The 18,991-nt window shown below is 36.6% G+C and overlaps 2 protein-coding genes across 6 annotated transcripts in view; one reads left to right on the forward strand and one right to left on the reverse strand.

Annotated features, from left to right (window-relative positions):
- Nucleotides 1-18,991, reverse strand: part of LOC107045149 (CREB-regulated transcription coactivator 1) — a 44,594-nt gene that overhangs the window by 22,757 nt on the left and 2,846 nt on the right. For 3 of the 5 annotated variants that reach the window (XM_029126595.1, XM_015267303.2, XM_029126594.1), the window contains exon 2: nt 14,172-14,420. The exons of the other annotated variants lie outside the window; for them this stretch is intronic. In XM_029126595.1, the coding sequence (XP_028982428.1) occupies nt 14,172-14,420 (249 nt within the window). The remainder of the gene's footprint in view (nt 1-14,171; nt 14,421-18,991) is intronic. 5 annotated transcript variants of the gene reach the window in all.
- On the forward strand, nt 11,195-12,954 carry LOC107045150 (general odorant-binding protein 69a). The gene is made up of 6 exons (XM_015267307.1): nt 11,195-11,410; nt 11,727-11,811; nt 12,080-12,168; nt 12,229-12,328; nt 12,412-12,476; nt 12,548-12,954. The coding sequence occupies exons 1-6, from the start codon at nt 11,342-11,344 to the stop codon at nt 12,563-12,565; spliced, it is 426 nt and encodes a 141-aa protein (XP_015122793.1). The 5' UTR covers nt 11,195-11,341; the 3' UTR covers nt 12,566-12,954.

The raw sequence follows: 18,991 nt of genomic DNA on the forward strand, positions 1-18,991 counted from the left end.
CTGTGATCTTAAATTCGATTGAGCGTCAAGAACCATCATAAAATTTCAAATTTCCCAAACAATCCAATAGACTTGAAAAGTTTTAAGCAGCAGAAAGACGAGAATTCCGCAACTTCTTTGCAACTTTGAGCAAAACATAAATATTCAGTACCTAATTCCGCTGAATTTCACTGATTCCTATTCATTTTCATAGAATAAATGACTTGAACTTCACATTTTCCGTTGATTTTTCCATCAATTTGTGAATTTTCAAAATTGAAATTGTTTCAACCTTCAGCGTAACTGTCACTTGATGAAAATTTCTCAGAAGTGTACCTGTATTTTTCCCAAAGGCAAACTACCAGTGTACATTTTTTTTCGATAAAAAGTTCATTTTACATTCCTTCGTGCATTTATGATTATTAAAAAAGTGTAATATCCTAAGTTCATTCCACTCGTAGAATAATTCAAGGCGGCGCCGTTCAGTGCTCCACTCGACCCCTTGCCTATCCCCACCAATTGTGGTAACCAACCTCCTTAATATCACCAGATGAATAATTTATCTCACTCAACGGATTAAAAAACACATGCCCACGTTTAGTTCATTTTCTTTTAGTTCTTTATTTTCCCTCAAGTCTGCTCCAATTTTTTCTTCGAACCACATTCTCAGTGTATTGTCTTTGGGGTCAGACACCCGCGGGTGGGATTGGGGGCCGAGGCAGAGCGGCTGTTCACCGAAGGAAAAAGCGATCGAAGACATGTGAAATGGAACGACGCAAGAGTCGAATATCCTCGTTTGACCGAGTGAGAGTTCGATACTCCCGCACGATGGCTTGTATTATTCACTTTTGTTACGTAATCATTAACAATATAAGTCCAAGGTTTTTGAAACTTCAGCGAGGGTACGTTATCAAACGACGTTACTCCGATATTGGGAAGAAACTATTATCCTAATGGGTTTTGTAATTAAGGATATCAAAATACTTTGGCTATTTTTGCTTCCGAATGGAAGCATTCTAATTGTTCAAATTGAAGTTTTCGATTTTTTGAGTTACACCGACCCAGTATGATCCAAAAAGTCCGAAAATGCAATTTTTAGACCGTGTCCGTACGTATGTACACAGAGAGAAATTTTCCAGAAAAATTCTAGTACGAGTACTGGAAAAAATTACAATCCACCGGCTGTGAAAAATTCTAGTGCTGTTAAGGTAAAATTTCTGGGGATTTCTTTATTTTAAAATTCTTAATTACAATTCTTTATTTTTTGAAAATCAAAATTCCCAGGATATGATTAGATATCATCCTTCAAATGAATCCAATCGTAGTTTAAAATGTCTATTTTAATGCCATTAAGTCGAAGTTAAAAGATGATTTCGATAGCGATATTGGTTGATTCGATTTTGATGATGACAGTTAAAAATTTCGATTTTCTCACGAACTCCCAAAGTTAGCTTTATGATGGTTTCTTCATTCTCTAGTGAAATGGTTTTCTACTTTTATAGTCGAACGTCAGAGCTTTCATTTGAGCCCGTTTGACCCTAAGTTTCCGGACATTTTACAGTGATTTTATTAGTTAAATTTCAGCAGGTTTGAATTTGAATCTCGATATTGGACCGTTAGAAACCATTTTTAAACTTGAAAGGAAAATTAGAAATTTTACTTTGGGAGGAGGAGCATTGATGAAATAATTAAGCAATTTCAAGCGAATTGAAGCGCTCGGGATTTTTCAACCTGCAAAACTTGACAGCCTCATTTGTTTGCAACGAAGCTATCGGGAAACACCCGACAATTTTGAAGCTCTTGGTGTATTACTACTGATAATTTTTTTTAGGCTGTATTTTTAAATAAAAAATTAAAAAAATTCAATTTTAATTCGTGAATTTAAATAAAAAATTTTTTAAATAAAAATACAGCCTAATTTGGCACTCAATAAAAAATGATTTAATATTCTTTCCGTGTACACTAGGATAAATTGCATAAGCATCGAAATGAACGTCACAGTGGGAATCCGTTAATTTAACGGGTATGAAATTGACAAGAAATGACAACATTTTCTCACTGAAAACGTGGAAAGAGTAATAATAATACTGACGATGATCGTTCCGAGGAGCGGAACCTGACCGAAATCGATTTCCTTAGAGCGCTGAAGGTGGCAAGGGGCTGGGCATATCCGCTTGTCGGAAGGGGTTGGATAAAATATGAGTATCCATCTTGGAAACCGTGTGAGAGGGATATCGCGACGGATGTCATTATCTACGAGACTACAAAATATGGGATTTAACCGAACAACTAGGGAGCCTTTTCTCCCTTGCTGGGGGAGGTGAAGAGGGGGAGGGAACAGAGGGGTCGTACTTTGTTCAGGGACACCGCCACCTGTGGAATAAATAACGAGTCAATTTTATCCACTATTCCGGGTACGAAAATAGATACGTGCCACACTATTCATTTGTCTCTCTCTCTCTCTCTCTCTTGCTCTTTCTCTCTCTCCCTCTGTGTGTTCGATGCGACTTCGAGGATCTCACAATATATTGGGCAAGGGGAATGCCTTATAGTGATTTATTATTCACACTTGCTCCAAATGTTGAACACAAATGCTCCAAATTTTCATAATTACATTTGTTGTAGCTCTCAATCAGCTCTACAAAAAAGGTTATAACAAAAATTTTGCCGTCTTCCTTAGATTCCGAGGTATTCATTGGGAACTGGTCAATAGTCAAAATTGACTTGTACCGTTTTACCACTTCGCTACTGAATTATACATAATATTTTCTAACGGTGTCCTAAATCAAATTTTTTCTCACTCTCCTGAAAATGGCAACTGTCCATAAAATCTCTTCTAAAAGTGCATCACTTGCTAAAAATTCCCAGAAAGAGCACCGGAAATTTCACCTAAAAATTTTAAACCGCGTGCCCTAACCCTCGATGTCATCAACATCTCAAACGATAAGAGATGCAGAGTCGACATTTTGAATTTGAGAATCAACGAATGGATTTGCAGAGAACAAAACCCATAATTGCAGGAGTCTGAGCAATTTAGATAGTCCCAGAAGGGAGGTAGGAATGAGAGGAAAAGAAATGGTTGAAAAAAATTCTTCCATTGGCTCGTTAATAGTAGTTGCAGCAAGGATGCAGCGACACATAGCACGCGCCCCGGAACAAGCGAATGAGTGCCTGCAGTTACGATCAATACTTCTCCCCGACTCGCCCCGCTGGCTGTGCCACAACGTTCTTCCTACCCTCGTCCCCCTGAACCACCGTTGATGTTCAACAACCATGTATACGACCGTCAACTACACATGCCTCGATGCACCATGCTTTTTATTTTTCCTGTCCTCTTGATGCTGCATTTTCCTCCCTTTTTTGTATCATATTTTATATCATCTCTAGTTTTTGTCCCGCTCTTTCTATCAGCTATTGTGGCACTCATTCAGGTAAAAGTAACTCGGTCATGGCCGTCATTGAGCTTGAATTGCCATTAACATGTTTATCAATTGATTTTCATTTAAATTTTCAAGCGCCTTCGCGAGAGATCTGTTATTCCTTCGCTCGCTGGGATTTTTTTATTGTCGTGTGGAGAGATTATGGGGCAATAATTTATCCTGATGAATCGTTTCCGTAATTCATTTGACGGTTTCAGAGGGTTTTCATTGATCACAAGGATTACGAGATTCTCGAGATAGGATTTAGCAACTCTAGGGTGATAAATCGTGGTAAATGTATCCAACATTTTTAGTAATTGATTGAGGAATTTTGACGGCGGACTATTCAGTTATGAAATCACTTGCTGAGTCAGAAGTCACTGTGTTACTCGAGGGTTAAGGTATATCCCAAGACAATAACACTCGAAAGTTAGTCGTCGATAAATAAAGTAATTTAGAGTAAATTCTAAATTACTTTATTTATTGCATCTACATAAGCTACAGAGTTTTTCTCCACGGATAAACAAAATTATTTTTATTGAGATGTTTCTTTCTTGGAACAGGTGTTATATACTTTAACCAAGTCCAAGTAAATAAAATCTTACGGTGGATATCAATTATTTCTTCTTGAGATAGGGTCACAAGGGTCAAAGTGTCAAGTCTTGGATTTTTCGTCAAAATCGTATTTTTTAACCGGGTGAACGTTGATTCTAACTATTTAAGCGATGGGCTAGTCAGAACTGTCAAAAGTATGTGGAAAGAGTGAAAACTGAGAAACCGTTTTTTTTGGCCCCAGCCAAAGGGTCAGATTTTCGGGTTTTCCGGGGCAAGTGGATTTTCGCCAAAATCGAATTTTTTAGCCGGGTGAACGTTGATTCCAACTATTTAAGCGCCGGGCTAGTCAGAACTGTCAAAAGTATGTGGAAAAAGTGAAAACTGAGAAACCGTTTTTTTTGGCCCCAGCCAAAGGGTCAGATTTTCGGGTTTTCCGGGGCAAGTGGATTTTCGCCAAAATCGAATTTTTTAGCCGGGTGAACGTTGATTCCAACTATTTAAGCGACGGGCTATTCAGAACTATCAAAAGTATGTGGAAAAAGTGAAAAATGAAAAAAAAAATTTTTCACCGGAGGCCAAAGTGTCGGATCTTGGATTTTTCCGGGGGGAAAGTCGGTCCAAGGGTCACAAGGGTCAAAGTGTCAGGTCTTGGATTTTTCGCCAAAATTGTATTTTCTAACCGGGCGAACGTTGATTCCAACTATTTAAGCGACGGGCTATTCAGAACTATCAAAAGTATGTGGAAAAAGTGAAAAATGAAAAAAAAAATTTTTCACCGGAGGCCAAAGTGTCGGATCTTGGATTTTTCCGGGGGGAAAGTCGGTCCAAGGGTCACAAGGGTCAAAGTGTCAGATCTTGGATTTTTCGCCAAAATCGAATTTTTTAGCCGGGTGAACGTTGATTCCAACTATTTAAGCGACGGGCTATTCAGAACTATCAAAAGTATGTGGAAAAAGTGAAAAATGAAAAAAAAAATTTTTCACCGGAGGCCAAAGTGTCGGATCTTGGATTTTTCCGGGGGGAAAGTCGGTCCAAGGGTCACAAGGGTCAAAGTGTCAGATCTTGGATTTTTCGCCAAAATCGAATTTTTTAGCCGGGTGAACGTTGATTCCAACTATTTAAGCGACGGGCTATTCAGAACTATCAAAAGTATGTGGAAAAAGTGAAAAATGAAAAAAAAAATTTTTCACCGGAGGCCAAAGTGTCGGATCTTGGATTTTTCCGGGGGGAAAGTCGGTCCAAGGGTCACAAGGGTCAAAGTGTCAGATCTTGGATTTTTCGCCAAAATCGAATTTTTTAGCCGGGTGAACGTTGATTCCAACTATTTAAGCGCCGGGCTAGTCAGAACTGTCAAAAGTATGTGGAAAAAGTGAAAACTGAGAAACCGTTTTTTTTGGCCCCAGCCAAAGGGTCAGATTTTCGGGTTTTCCGGGGCAAGTGGATTTTCGCCAAAATCGAATTTTTTAGCCGGGTGAACGTTGATTCCAACTATTTAAGCGACGGGCTATTCAGAACTCTCAAAAGTATGTGGAAAAAGTGAAAACTTTTACTTGAATCAAATACAACAGTCCTTGGCGTCAAGTCACATGTATTCACCACAAAAATAGAAAAGTTCTAATTTTTTTAACCTAATATAATCTGCAGTCGAGAAATTTTCTACTTTCATGAACTGATCAAAAATTTGTACTTAGAACGTGATTACATTGAGCAATCAATTGAATGTTGTTTCTCGAATGAAGCCGGGAAAAGTAAAGAAAAATAAGGAAAATTCGGAAAAATCTCTCAAGAATTCCAGCTTCCACTGAATTTTCAATGAAGTCCTTTAAAAATGCCTGGAATTCCAAGAATTTTGAAGGAATGCCCTGAGAATTCGAAGGAATTTAGCAGTGAATATTCATTTTCACTTAAAAATTTACGTCAATTGTGGAATTTCCGTCTTTCTGCAGTTAAAAATTGGGGCTTTACTTAAATTGTCAGAGAAACTTGAAATTCCATTGACTTTTTCCCCTCCAATCCAATTCAAGGAATTGTTTTTCCCGAAAATTTGGCTAGATTTTTTTAACAGTCTATTTGAATTCTTCTCTGTAGTGCATGCAATGAATTTGAAATAAGTGAAATGCTATGAAATCAACAATTTCAAGAAATCATTAAAATCACGTTAAATCGGTAATGACTGTAATGAGATTTAGCAGTGAAAACCCTCTCGAATTGCTGAGAACCATGCTGATGAGATTCTGAATGATCGGGCTTACGAGGATGAGGGAATTTCAAAGGGATGAACCGGTAATAATTCGGAGTCAATTAAAAACGATACATAACAGTTAACAGTTAACACAAAAGTCGATGAGATCAATACACTAGCAGTGATGTGGGAGTATGCGAGCCGGGGGGAACACGTGCTGCAAGTAAATTTCGTTGGGTTCAATCGGGAGGGTGTGTTTTACTCAACTGCTGACGGAGTCCAAAATCTCGGGTGCGGATTCCCTCACGCTTTCAGGGCAAATTTCTGAGGAAATTGAATTTCCAATGTTTTCACTAGGTGAAAGGTCGTCAATATATATGATATTGAGTGGACTTTTTCGTGATTGGACGCAGAGATTTTTCTTTAAATATCTCTGGAAAATTTTCGAGATTATTAAAAACTGCAAGAATTGCCAGAAAAATTGATTAGATTCGAGATCATAATTTTCTCAACTCAATGAATGTTCTGGTTTTTTGAGGAGAAAATGTTGAAGAACCGAGATTTAAGAATATCCAAATACTTTAGTAGTAGTTCTTCATTTTTTTACTACTGAATATTTCTCTCCGTGTGAAGGAGTTCATCCAAGGTCATTTGTGCAACATAGTCATCCTCTAGAGTAACATGATTGCCATAATTGAAACCTAATCAGGCTCCCTTAGAGTTAAATATCGCAGAAACTATGTACTATAAAATTTTACAAAAAATTCACCGTATTCGGAATTTATCAATCTACCACGGATTCGTTTTTGAACAACATAGTAAAAACTGTGTTCCCATAAGATGGAAAAATCTAGTTCGGGGGGACATATAACCACCATTTAGCCTGTGCCTAGTATTTATCGTCTTCTAAACTGTAAAGTATACTAATCTGTAAAGTTATTAGAATTTTTTTCAATAGCTGGGGAATATTAAAAACATTATCTATGAAAAACATGGGGACAACCGGAAGAAAACTCTGGTTTCTAGGAATATCCCTCAATTGAATAAATCCTTTTTCCTGAAATCGACGTCCATTAGTTACAATACTAACTGCAGCCAGAAGTTGGAATATTCCAACGACAACTATTTCATTTAGTAAATAGACTCGTAAGTACCCAACCAAATGTGATAAACCCCCGTATATTCCCTCCATTCCGGCGTCTTGAATCACCAAATGAAATCCAGTGAATTAGTATTCCATAATCGTTTGAGGATTGCACTTAATCCCCAGTAGTAGTTTGAAATGTAACGCAATCTCGTGGTGTGCCAGTATAGTACAACTCAGAGCATTCGCGCGTCTCAGCGTCTATCTTCACCGGCAATGTGTGATCCGATTGCATAACAAACTGAGAGAACCGCGCGAACACAGACGCCGTGTAGCGAGAGCCATTATACGACCGGTAGCACACGGTCAATCCAATGATCTTGAACTTTCCGTGTTGCATATACGACGCAAGCATATACATTGATAATTCCAGCAATATTCAAAACGTACAGGTTTACTCTGAGGATAGCATTTGCAATTTACATCTTTTGCGCCTATCACGCTACAACTAAGATATTTTAACGATATTGAGATATTTAAAAATAGAATTCAGTTGTGGTAGTAAATAATTCATAAATAAGGTTGTAAAAAGTTGAGTCAGTAGTGGAATTTGTTTGTTAACCGTGTTACGTCCCTAACAGATACAAACTGAAGGTCTAGTGGAAACACATTTATGCCATGAATAGAAATTAATCCGAACTTTTGGTAGAAAAAATGTTGTAGAATAATTTTTGATCATCGAAAGATTCTAGATTATACCTTCAGGCCCAACCGCACCAAGCACTGTTAAGCAAATAACCCCTGGGGTAAAATTTATTCTCCAAGTAAATTATATCCTACATACAAAAAACCTAAACGTAAACTGCGTTTTGCACGGTGCAATTTAGATTTCACTAAACGTAATTTATGTTCAACGCCAATATGACGCCTAATGGTTTTTTTTTGTCATTAAGAAATCGTAAATTACTATCTTAATAGAAACGCATTTTACGATTTACTTATGCGAAATTTGCGAAAAAACATCGTATTTTACTCAATTTTTACTCATGAGTTAATCAAATCTTTTCTACGGTAGTAAAAATATATAAAAATTTTAACTATATTTTGCACGTTATGCTGAAAAATAATGAAGTGATTTATTGGTTTCCGAAGAGTTGAAGGTGAACAACTTTTTCGGAGCTAAAAATAAATCGTAGTCATCCTCCAATTCTTTCGACTTCATCGGACGAACCTGATTACAATGTTGTGTTTCAGTTTCGACTGAATTACATTTCTTTCAATCACGAGTCTGACAGATACATTATCAGGACGAATGCATTTCCGAGTGTATCTGGCAACAATAACTCCAATATGATTTCATAATCCCTTTTCAGAGGAAATATTGACAATAAGACAATGTCCTGTTTTGGAACCTTTGTCCAAGTTTTAGAGATATTGAAGGGATGTCTCCCACAGGGGTTTCATTTGATCCACTGAAAGGATTAATATCCCTCGAGGGTTGGATCTATTTTAGACACCAAAAATCTATACTACAGCTGATAGGACGGATGAGATGGAAAAAGGAATGTTGAATACTTTCCTAGAAATCGCTACGAGGTGTATTTAGTTGGTAATCCGATACACATGGAAGTTCATATGGCTATCAATGCCAAATTAACAATTTGAACAAGTAAATCTAAACCAAAATACTAACCAAGAGAATTATTGCGTCGCCCGTGCATATAATACCCCTTAGCAGAAATCAGATTTTTCATTACACTGTCCGTAAAACGTCGTTTGGAAGCCAGAATTGAAAACTGAAAAAGTTTTTTTTTTTTTCAAATTTTCAAAGGGTCAGATTTTCCATTTTTCCCGGGGGAAAGTCGACTTTCGCCAAAATCGAATTTTTTAGCCGACTGAACGTTGATTCTAACTATTTAAGCGACGGGCTATTCAGAACTCTCAAAAGTATGTGGAAAAAGTGAAAACTGAAAAAGTATTTTTTTTCAGATTTTCAAAGGGTCAGATTTTCCATTTTTCCCGGGGGAAAGTCGACTTTCGCCAAAATCGAATTTTTTAGCCGACTGAACGTTGATTATAGCTATTTAAGCGGCGGGCTATTCAGCAATCTCAAAAGTATGTGGAAAAAGTGAAAACTGAAAGTTTTTTTTTTCAAATTTTCAAAGGGTCAGATTTTCCGTTTTTCCCGGCGGAAAGTCGACTTTCGCCAAAATCGAATTTTTTAGCCGACTGAACGTTGATTATAGCTATTTAAGCGGCGGGCTATTCAGCAATCTCAAAAGTATGTGGAAAAAGTGAAAACTGAAAAACAAAATTTTTCACCGGGGGCCACAAGGTCAGATTTTCGATTGTTACTTGGAACAAGGGTCAGATTTGTTAACAATTTCATTTTTTATTTGGACAATGCATGCAAGCGGAGGGACAAGAGTGGCTAGAATAGATTCTGCAACCTTCTCCCCTTGTTGGGTAAAAATTTCAAGCCTCCGCATACATGCATCTCCCCTCCACCCTCTCGTGAAATGTCGATTTTCGAGATTAAAAAAAAAACAATAATTGCATTTTTTATTTCAATAACGCATGAGTAAACAGGGATACGAACGCAGATTTAATATAGGCCCATAGAATTACGGGGACCGGCAAGGATTTGGAAAGTCTGAATACAAGTCCTGCTTACACCTAACAAGTGCTGAAATGGGACATAACCAGATGTAGAAAGGTCTCGGAAGCACTTGGGAAGAGGCTTCCCAAGACCTATCCATTTCTGAACGGAAAGGCCTAAGTAGAACTTGTCAGGTCCAATTATTCGACTCGGGTATATTTATTTTATAATACGGTAGGCAACGAGGTTTATATGACTATCAATGATAAATTGATAGTTAACTCCAGATCAAAATGTTAATGAGTGAAGGGGACCTTCCCTTCACCAGCAGAATGACTTGCTTCTTTCTTAGAATTCAAAATATTTGAATACATGTTACTTCCTCACAGAGAACGTTACATGATGAGCAATCAATAGACACGAAAACTATTCAATCTCATGAGAATTATTTACAATGGGAAGAACTGTAACTAGAGCAACCATTCGATAATTACTCACTATTCAATTCCGAGAGGAGGGTTTCAATTTAGGTTAGGAGTATAATATTTATCTCCACTTCTGAGTGTAGGAGTTGAGATAAGTGAAAGCCTATTCATCATCCGATATTCATGGAACGTGACCAGGTAACTCCATACCAAAACGTCAATGACTCTTTGTACCTCCAGCAGGCATTCATCACCATAGAAAGGGTCCTTTCATTTTGAGACTTGAAAATATTTGTGCACTAATTCCTCGTAGAAAATGTGATACAGAAAATTATCAATGAACTGGAAAAGTATTCCATTTCCTAAGAATCATTTACAATGAGAAGAACTGTAATTAGAGAAGCCCTGATAATTACAGTACACAAAGACATCATCGTCCTCAAATCAAATTTCCAAGCATCACCATGATATATAATCCAATGCATAATTGTGGATAAAATATTCCCCTAGTAACACTTTTCTCCCTTATTCCTCTCGTCGATAAAGAAACCAAATTGGAAGTACCATCATTACCTCCCGAATGCTAATGATCAAGAGAAACTGATTGAAAGAGAAGCGAAGAAATGAATATAACACAACGGAAGAGCATCCGCAGGATGCAATGAAGGTCAGGGATGTATGGCCAACCAGTAAAAGACGAATACCAACTAAGAACTTGATTTGAAAACCAATGCACAATCTGCTAGCTCATACCACACCATTAATTCACATAAGTAAAAAATTAATGGTTTCATCATGTACGTAGGCATTTAAATATTGACCGTTGGAGAGCAGAGGACAATAGAAAATGCACCGACATTTACATGATTCAGGTACAAACAAAACTCGATTTTACGTATTAGAGTCTGTCATCCATCCGCCCACATCCCGTGACTTGTGTCTTTATAATCTCCACTTGCAGCCACTGATATTCCAGATTTGCGCGTGAGACATCGCTCGACGAACAACCCATCTGCCCAGTGTGTTCGATTATTTATCGATATTATTGATTCTGTAAATATTTAAGTTGACTGTGTAAAACACGAGCGAAGTACAATAATGGCGAGACATGTAGTCTGCTGTTTTCTCCTTGGAGTGGCTATGCAAGCCCTCATTGTGTCTGCAGGGGTAAAAATCTGTTCTTTCATTCATAATTCGCACACAAAATGATCAGTGTATATCAGCAGTATAACTTCCCATAATTTTTTAAGCATGAATTATCCCAAAAAGGAAATATTTTACCCCAACCGGCGGATAATCTAGCCGTTTTCTGTGTAAATCAATCCTAAAACTGGGTTCAGTCATCATAAAATTGTGAAACATCTCAAAAGAAGACAAAATATACCAAAACAAAGGCGGATTTACACTGATCATTTTTTGTTGGCTGTGAATACAATCGTTACTCTATAGAGTTATGTCACTCCTTCCGAAATCTTTCATTTAGCGCCCGGATTTCATTACCGACGACATGATGGCAATGGTTGCGGATGATAAGGCGCGATGCATGGGGGAACATGGAACCACCGAAAGTAAGATTTACCCAGGTGGAAATTCGAATCAGCCTAGTCATGAACTGACCCATAAAACCGAGTATTGATCAGTCTAGGGTCATAAACGAAACGCTTGTTTGGTTTTAAGACCGGGATCTAATCCGGAATGTCTAATCAGGAAATCCTGACCACAATAGGACCATAACCTGGTCGAAAATCAGGCGACCGCAATCGAATACCCACTCAGGATTTGCTGCATCGATCGTGGTAAATTCAGTCGCATTAATTGGAAACATATTTTTTATAGCTCTCATCGATGAAGTGAATAATGGCGCTTTGCCAAATGATCGAGCTTTGACCTGCTACATGGACTGTCTCTTCGCAGCTTTCGGTGTCGTATGTATTTAAATCTTGTTATTATTTTCATGAGGAGTGAAATCAATGCTACTATTTTAGATTGACGAGGGAGAGCTTGAAGTAGACATGTTGGTTGGATTCCTCCCGGATCACATGCAGGATCAAGCGCGAGAACTTCTGGAGGCTTGTGCGAAACAGCGTAAAGAAACTTTTTCTGGGTCATATCTCCAAATGTGTAATCAATCTGAATACATCCACTGATTACCTTTGCTCTATTCACAGCTGGAGCAGATCCGTGTGACAAAGTCTTCAACATTGCTAAATGCGTACAGGCGAAACGACCAGATGTAAGACACAATCAATCTAATTTAGCATGAAACCATCAGATTTCACCTTCAATGTCTTCAAAACTTTTCAGCTGTGGTTCATGATCTGAGCTGGACAAGACGTAGAATCAAGAAGGCTGGGCGAGTTTGCAGATGAGAGAGTGTAGTCAATTAATTGAAAGTGGACATGTTAACACTCGGAGGATCGCAAGATCGGGGTGCAAGAGTACATAAAGAAAAAGAGACACTTCAACCAGGAATTATCGACAGTCAACGACCTCCAATTCCTTCAAACTCAGAGACAGCCAACCCATCGTTGAAGATTGTAATGTGTGTGCATGTCCTTCGATGCATGAATGCGTGATACCGGTGACAGGCAACGAAAATTTATTAGAACAATCATTAAGGTGATCTGTTCAAGGCTTAACATACTTAATCAATGATGAAACAATGGATAGTATTATTGCAATAAAATACAAATTTATGCAGACGAACTTTACGCGACGGCAGATGAACTTCTTTCACCTTGGAAAATTCAAAAGCCCGTTTAATCATTTCGCACGTCAGAATCAGTTATGGATATCACGGTGTCCTATGCGAATGCTCTCATGAAAATTAATTGCCTGAAGTTTCCTCCGTGCTAGACGCATTTTCATATTTCCAATTCTACTTCAAATAACTTTGAAACTCTTCAACAACACCGGCAACGTGCCAGGCTTTTTCGAAATTGTAACGTTTTAAATTAAAACTCAAATTACAGTGGAAGAATACTTCGTTTTTATAGCCTACGATAGGGGACGACTGGCGATAAAATAGATGCAGCACTGCCAACTTCATTCTGTCCGTTTCGAAATGATAGCGGAGTAGAATAGAAACTTTGAGATCGTTGTAATTAACTTTATTACTTGACATTCATCGTATGAAGAAGTAGTAGAAGTTTCGATGTTTTCACTCAAAGCGCAACTTCCATATTTGGACACATTTTCAGTTACATGACATTACAGAGATATTAGAATGAATACTGCATGAGCTTTAAATTTCATTACTCGATGAGGTATTCATTCTTCGGTAAGTATATTAAATAATGCAAATTCAGGGAATATCTTGCTGGTGGGAAAGGAGGAGGAGCTGTGGTTTATTAAGCGTTAAATATGTACCTACGAGAAATGTTGTGTGAAATAGGTGGTTGTAGGTTTGTTCAGAGGCCACCGGGGTTTCCGAAAATTAATGAATACTCCCGTATTAAATTATACGCTAGCACGGTCGATATAATTGAGTTTCTGTTAAAGATTAGATGCTAATCTGATTGATAATCACTAGGGTGCGTTTATCAAGTTAAGCTATGCATGCTGGTGTAGACTACTGGATTAATGAGTCGAGGGAATTTCAGTGAATGGGGGGTCTAACATACATCAGACGACATTTGCGCTCATTGAATAGATGATTTTCATTTTGCGCCATAAATTCACTATCCAATAAGATTGAAAGGTCGATTTATGGGGGCAAATTTGATTTTAACGTCTTCTCAATGGCATTTTTTTTGCTAACACAAATAATGTATCACAGAGAAAAGTTTGTGCTTGAAATATGGAATTATTCGATGCTGAGTATCCATATTTCCAATGGATCCAATGAGTTTAAATTTTATGATCATCACTGACAATCATTGGATCATTAATTTTTCTCTGTATGACATGTCTACATATGACTCTGTACCTTAAGATCGATAGAGTGAATAGCAGCAGAGTTTGGAGAAGGATCTTTCGTAGGTGCTCTCTTTGTAACAGTGTTGTTAACATTTGGCAGAGATCCTCCACCCGTGTACTGATTTCCCAGGTTAATGTGAAGATGTTTACTGCCACTAGACTGGGGTGGACTAGCACCAGCACTCTTGACGGACAGAGTCTCTGGGACACCACCAGTGCCAGTAGGACTCGTACCAACTGAACTGCTTGCTGACGCCACCTAAGCAATTTCATCAACACCACGTTTTTGCTTTTCCCAAATTATCCATTTTATGTTAAGATCTAATTGTGGGGAGTGAGTCATGCATTGTAAATCATAAATGTGATGGCGGTAAAAAGAAAAACCGATCTATCCTCGTCCGAGTTGGGCCCATTCGAATCGTTGGATGTTTTTTATTTTTGCAATTGCAATATTCAACTTTTTACGTTTACTTTTTAGAAATTTCCAAGACTTTTATCGGAAATTCTTTGAAAACTACGCAATAGTTGCACTTAAATTCTCAATATTGTGAATTTGAATTCAATTTAAGATTAAATCGTTCATGGAATCCCTCATTCAGGTTGGAAATTCAGGATAATTGGGGTTTTCAGGTTAGATTATCACTGATATTTCAATGACATCTAAAATTTTCAAATTCATTGCCGAAATTGAACATCACATCCAACTGAATTATCAGTGAATTAAAAATTCAGCGAAATCGTTGCTTGAATTTTCAAATTATTTAATAATTTTCATTATCATGTGGACCTGAAAACTGCTATTCCATTGAATACTCCAGAATTCAACTGATTTTTTCGGTTGCGATTCATGTTTCGCCACAATGAACCCTCCCCTGATACGATTCTCCGGCATTTCGGTACACTCGCTATCTATTCCTCAGTATTTCGAGGTCGTTCCTTATCGCTGAATAGACGGTTACTGAAATGCGCACGTCAAAGAGATGAATTTTGAGGTGAATTTTTTTTAAAAAGTAAACTCAAACAATATTAACTGAGATTAAGTTGAAAAAATGGAATCATGGAATAACAATTATTAATATGGCTTCTGTCTCATCAATTTTGGCGTTTTATTTTCCACGATCAAATTTTTCGAGCCACACGTGCGAATAGAGTCATTTCTAAAACCTTTCAGTGTATACGCACATTTTTACATTCGACGTTTTATACACGTGGACTCGCTAACACAATAAAATCGTTCCAATGCGACGATAACGTTTTATTGTTGTACCGAGTAACAACCCATCTAAGAGGAGAAAACTTGAACGCGAGGAGCTTAATTCCAAATTTCGGTTTTGAAGAGGCGATCGTTACGTCAGCAGCAATTGTCAACACAAAAAAAATGATTCATTTGAATTAAATAAAACTTATCTGAATGAAATGAGCAGGAAATTCATCAATATCAAAGAAATATTTTCTCATGGATATGCAAATCGTCGTGATACGACGATTAATGTCGTCAATTAGAAATAAAATAATGTTTCAGACAACGAAGAGATCAGAGAAATAAATGGGATTGAATCAATCATTCATCTGATTGTCACAGAGGATTTATTGGGAACGAATGAATTATTCATTTCGTAGAATTAAAATATTTTCATTGAAATGAATATATGAGTTTATTCACTTCAAATTGACGATTTTTCTTTGATTTGAACGCCTTTTTTTTGTCTTGCAGAATGAATTTGTAATGGAAATCGTACTCTTCCCGGCAGACGTTCTGGGCAAAAGAAAAATCGATTTATGCCAATCAAATATGTTTGAAATAACTAAATGCTGCATTTGACCGCAGAGAAAAAAATTTAATAATTTTTAAGTATGTGTGACGAAGCGATCAGCATTCATTAACACATAATGAGCTTTTTGAATTCCCAGGAACATTGGTATTCCCATTTCAAATGTTAATCGTTTATGAATCAGCCAATGGAATGGAAAGATTGGAAAACTTGTTGTGGCCACTATGTAAATACTCGTATACCGTTAATCGGCTCAAGAAACATAGCCCCGGGAAATAGAAATTCCACGATTTGTTTCACATTGTGTCCACAAAAATGATGAAATCTTGAGATTTTGTTTCAACCTATAGATTAGCTTCCTTAATTCTTCTATAAATACTATTCAATTTCGATTCATGTGAATGGCATTCATGTTCAGCATTCCTACATTTTTCTTACATGAATAATTCTATTGATTGTGGACATTACAATCATCCGTTCAATAGTAAATTGACGGATTGAGTAGCATTCAATTGTGTTCAGAATTTAAAAAAAATTACAAGAATTCTCTTCTTATCTTTGAGTATTGAAGAGGCGAATTGAAGAACTGCTGTCCCTTCTTTCACACGGAACGAACATTTTTTCGGGAGCAAAAAATGCATGGCAGTGCAAAATAACGAATGGGCCGTGCTAGAAATGAGGTTTCAAACTGGCACAGAATGCAGCAATTTTTTGGAACAACTGAATCTATTTTTGCGATAATAATTTTTCATCTCAGGACACTCTTGAAATGTTCTACACGAGATAGTTTATTCTTGGTAATTTTCAACTTGAAATTTTCTTGGTTCAAACAAGCCGTGTTTGAGAGCATGTGTTTTTCTCCTACACTGAGAGTAAAACAGGGGAATTCTCAAAGAAGTCTTACTTGTGCCAAAAAAATCGTTTGTCAAAATTTATCAAAAAAGGATTTTTTGTGCCAAATATGCAAAGCGTGCGCGGACATTAAAAAATTTTATTGCAAAAACAGATTTAGTCTTTTAAAAAAAAATGTATTCTCTGCGCAACTAAGAAATGTAATTTCTAGCACTACTTCTTCGTTACTCCTTGTTCCCATACGTATTTTCCTCCCGGCAAATGCTCATTTTATATGAAACGAGGGATAGTAGTTTGTCGTTTCGGGTATTCAATAATCGCAGATAAAGAATGAATTCTTAAATGAAATAATAATAATTATATAACAGCAATCTTGTAACTTAGGGACAAAATATTTCTTGATAAAAAAACTTCCGTCTATAAAATATATTTTTTTCCTGAAAAGGCATCGTCTTGTATGAATGATCCGCCTCTTGAGCCAAATATTTCATTGTTGTTGAGAGCAGAGCAATTATTCATGTTTGAGACTTTTAAATTCGAAGCAAACAATTATTTTTTGTTCATTTTCAACTAACGATTTTGTTCATCCAAATAAGACTTGCTTGAGAACTTGTTCGTTTTTCTCTCAGTGTAGAGTGGAATTTAGTTAAAAATCAAGGCAACACTGTTAGAAATCTTCGTCTGAATTTTCCGTGTCAAATTCCGGAAATTTTCATCGTCTTCAAATTCCACTGAAATTTCAGAAAATCTTGTCAACTCAAATATTCCATTGATTTTCTATTCAAACGATCTGGAAATCAATAAAATACTTGATTTTTCCGTTCAATTATTCTATGAAAATTCAGAAAAATTCACGGAAAAATTGAAAATTCATGTCATTTTGTTTCTGAATATTCATATTCCACTGAAAATTCAATCAAGTTCTAAAATTTCCATCTTACTCCCACTGAAAACTCATGAATTTCCGTTAATTCTACCTAAAACTTGAAACTTGAAATTTCATAACCATTTTTTCCCTAAATTCGATTCAATATCACTCTCATGAGATTTACTATAATATCTTCTATGAAATTTCTAAAAATTTCAAACAACGAACACCGATAGGCAACACGCTAATGAAATAATACTAAATACGGACTCAATTTTTCATCATTTTTTCCATTTTCACGTAGATTCATTCATCCTATTCACTATCTCATTATAAAAATAAATGGAAAAATAAATGAACACATTTCTCAAAAATTCAATCAGCAGAGAGTGAAATCTGAGTTACAATAATTGCATTCTCCGCTCCAATTCAATTTTCCCCAAAACAAAGAAAAGGCAAATGAAAAAAGCTGTTTACATCTCTTCACGTGAAGCGATGCCGAGTAACACCGAAATGAATTCAGAAATTCAAATGAGGCCACGACGAATGTGATAATGAGACGCCCAACTTCAACATCACGAGTTAGAATTTTGCCATTTCGTATCCACGCTCGATGATCATTATTCAGTTCTCATTATAATTTTTACAGAAACTGAGAAAAAGAAAATAATAAATAATGTAGGTTCAATGGCTAAATGGAAACGTGAGGGAAAAAGAAAACAAAAAAATTCCGGATTCTCTCACGTTTGTGGAGATTCTGTCCTCGAGATACGCGTGGCTGATAAGGGAGTACAGGCGTGCGCTCGGCAGATACTTATTCATGCCTGAGAATATTTCCCTACACTTGTGTAAAGAATGTAACTCAAAATACTTATAATCGTCATTGAACGGGTATCAAGAAATATAATTGTACAGGGAATAATTATTCCGCACGTTCATATCAATGTTAACAGTTGAAATGATTTTTTATCGGTTAAAATGCGATATAACGGTCGATTTAACCCGTTTCACGAGAGGAAAACACGTGTTTTCGTAAACAAAACTTACTCAAGACGAATTACGCAAAAGGAATTAATTGCGAGCAAATATTGATGAAATAAACGATAAAAAGGTACCAAAATGCAAAATTGGATTAATTTTTTATTGCAGTAGAATTGAGAATGAAAAATAAAAGCGTGGGCTTTACTAAATAAAATTTCAACGAAGTAATCTAAATACAAATGAAACCACAAAAATCACAAAATGAATCAAATATTGGTGAAAAAAAGAAAAAAATGGTACTAAAATACAAAATTGGATTAATTTTCCACTGTAGCAAAATTAAGAATGAAAAATAAA

This window comes from Diachasma alloeum, unplaced genomic scaffold (assembly GCF_001412515.2).
Source record: "Diachasma alloeum isolate Michigan unplaced genomic scaffold, Dall2.0 Dall_scaffold_00879, whole genome shotgun sequence".
NCBI classification, from domain to species: Eukaryota; Metazoa; Arthropoda; class Insecta; order Hymenoptera; family Braconidae; genus Diachasma; species Diachasma alloeum.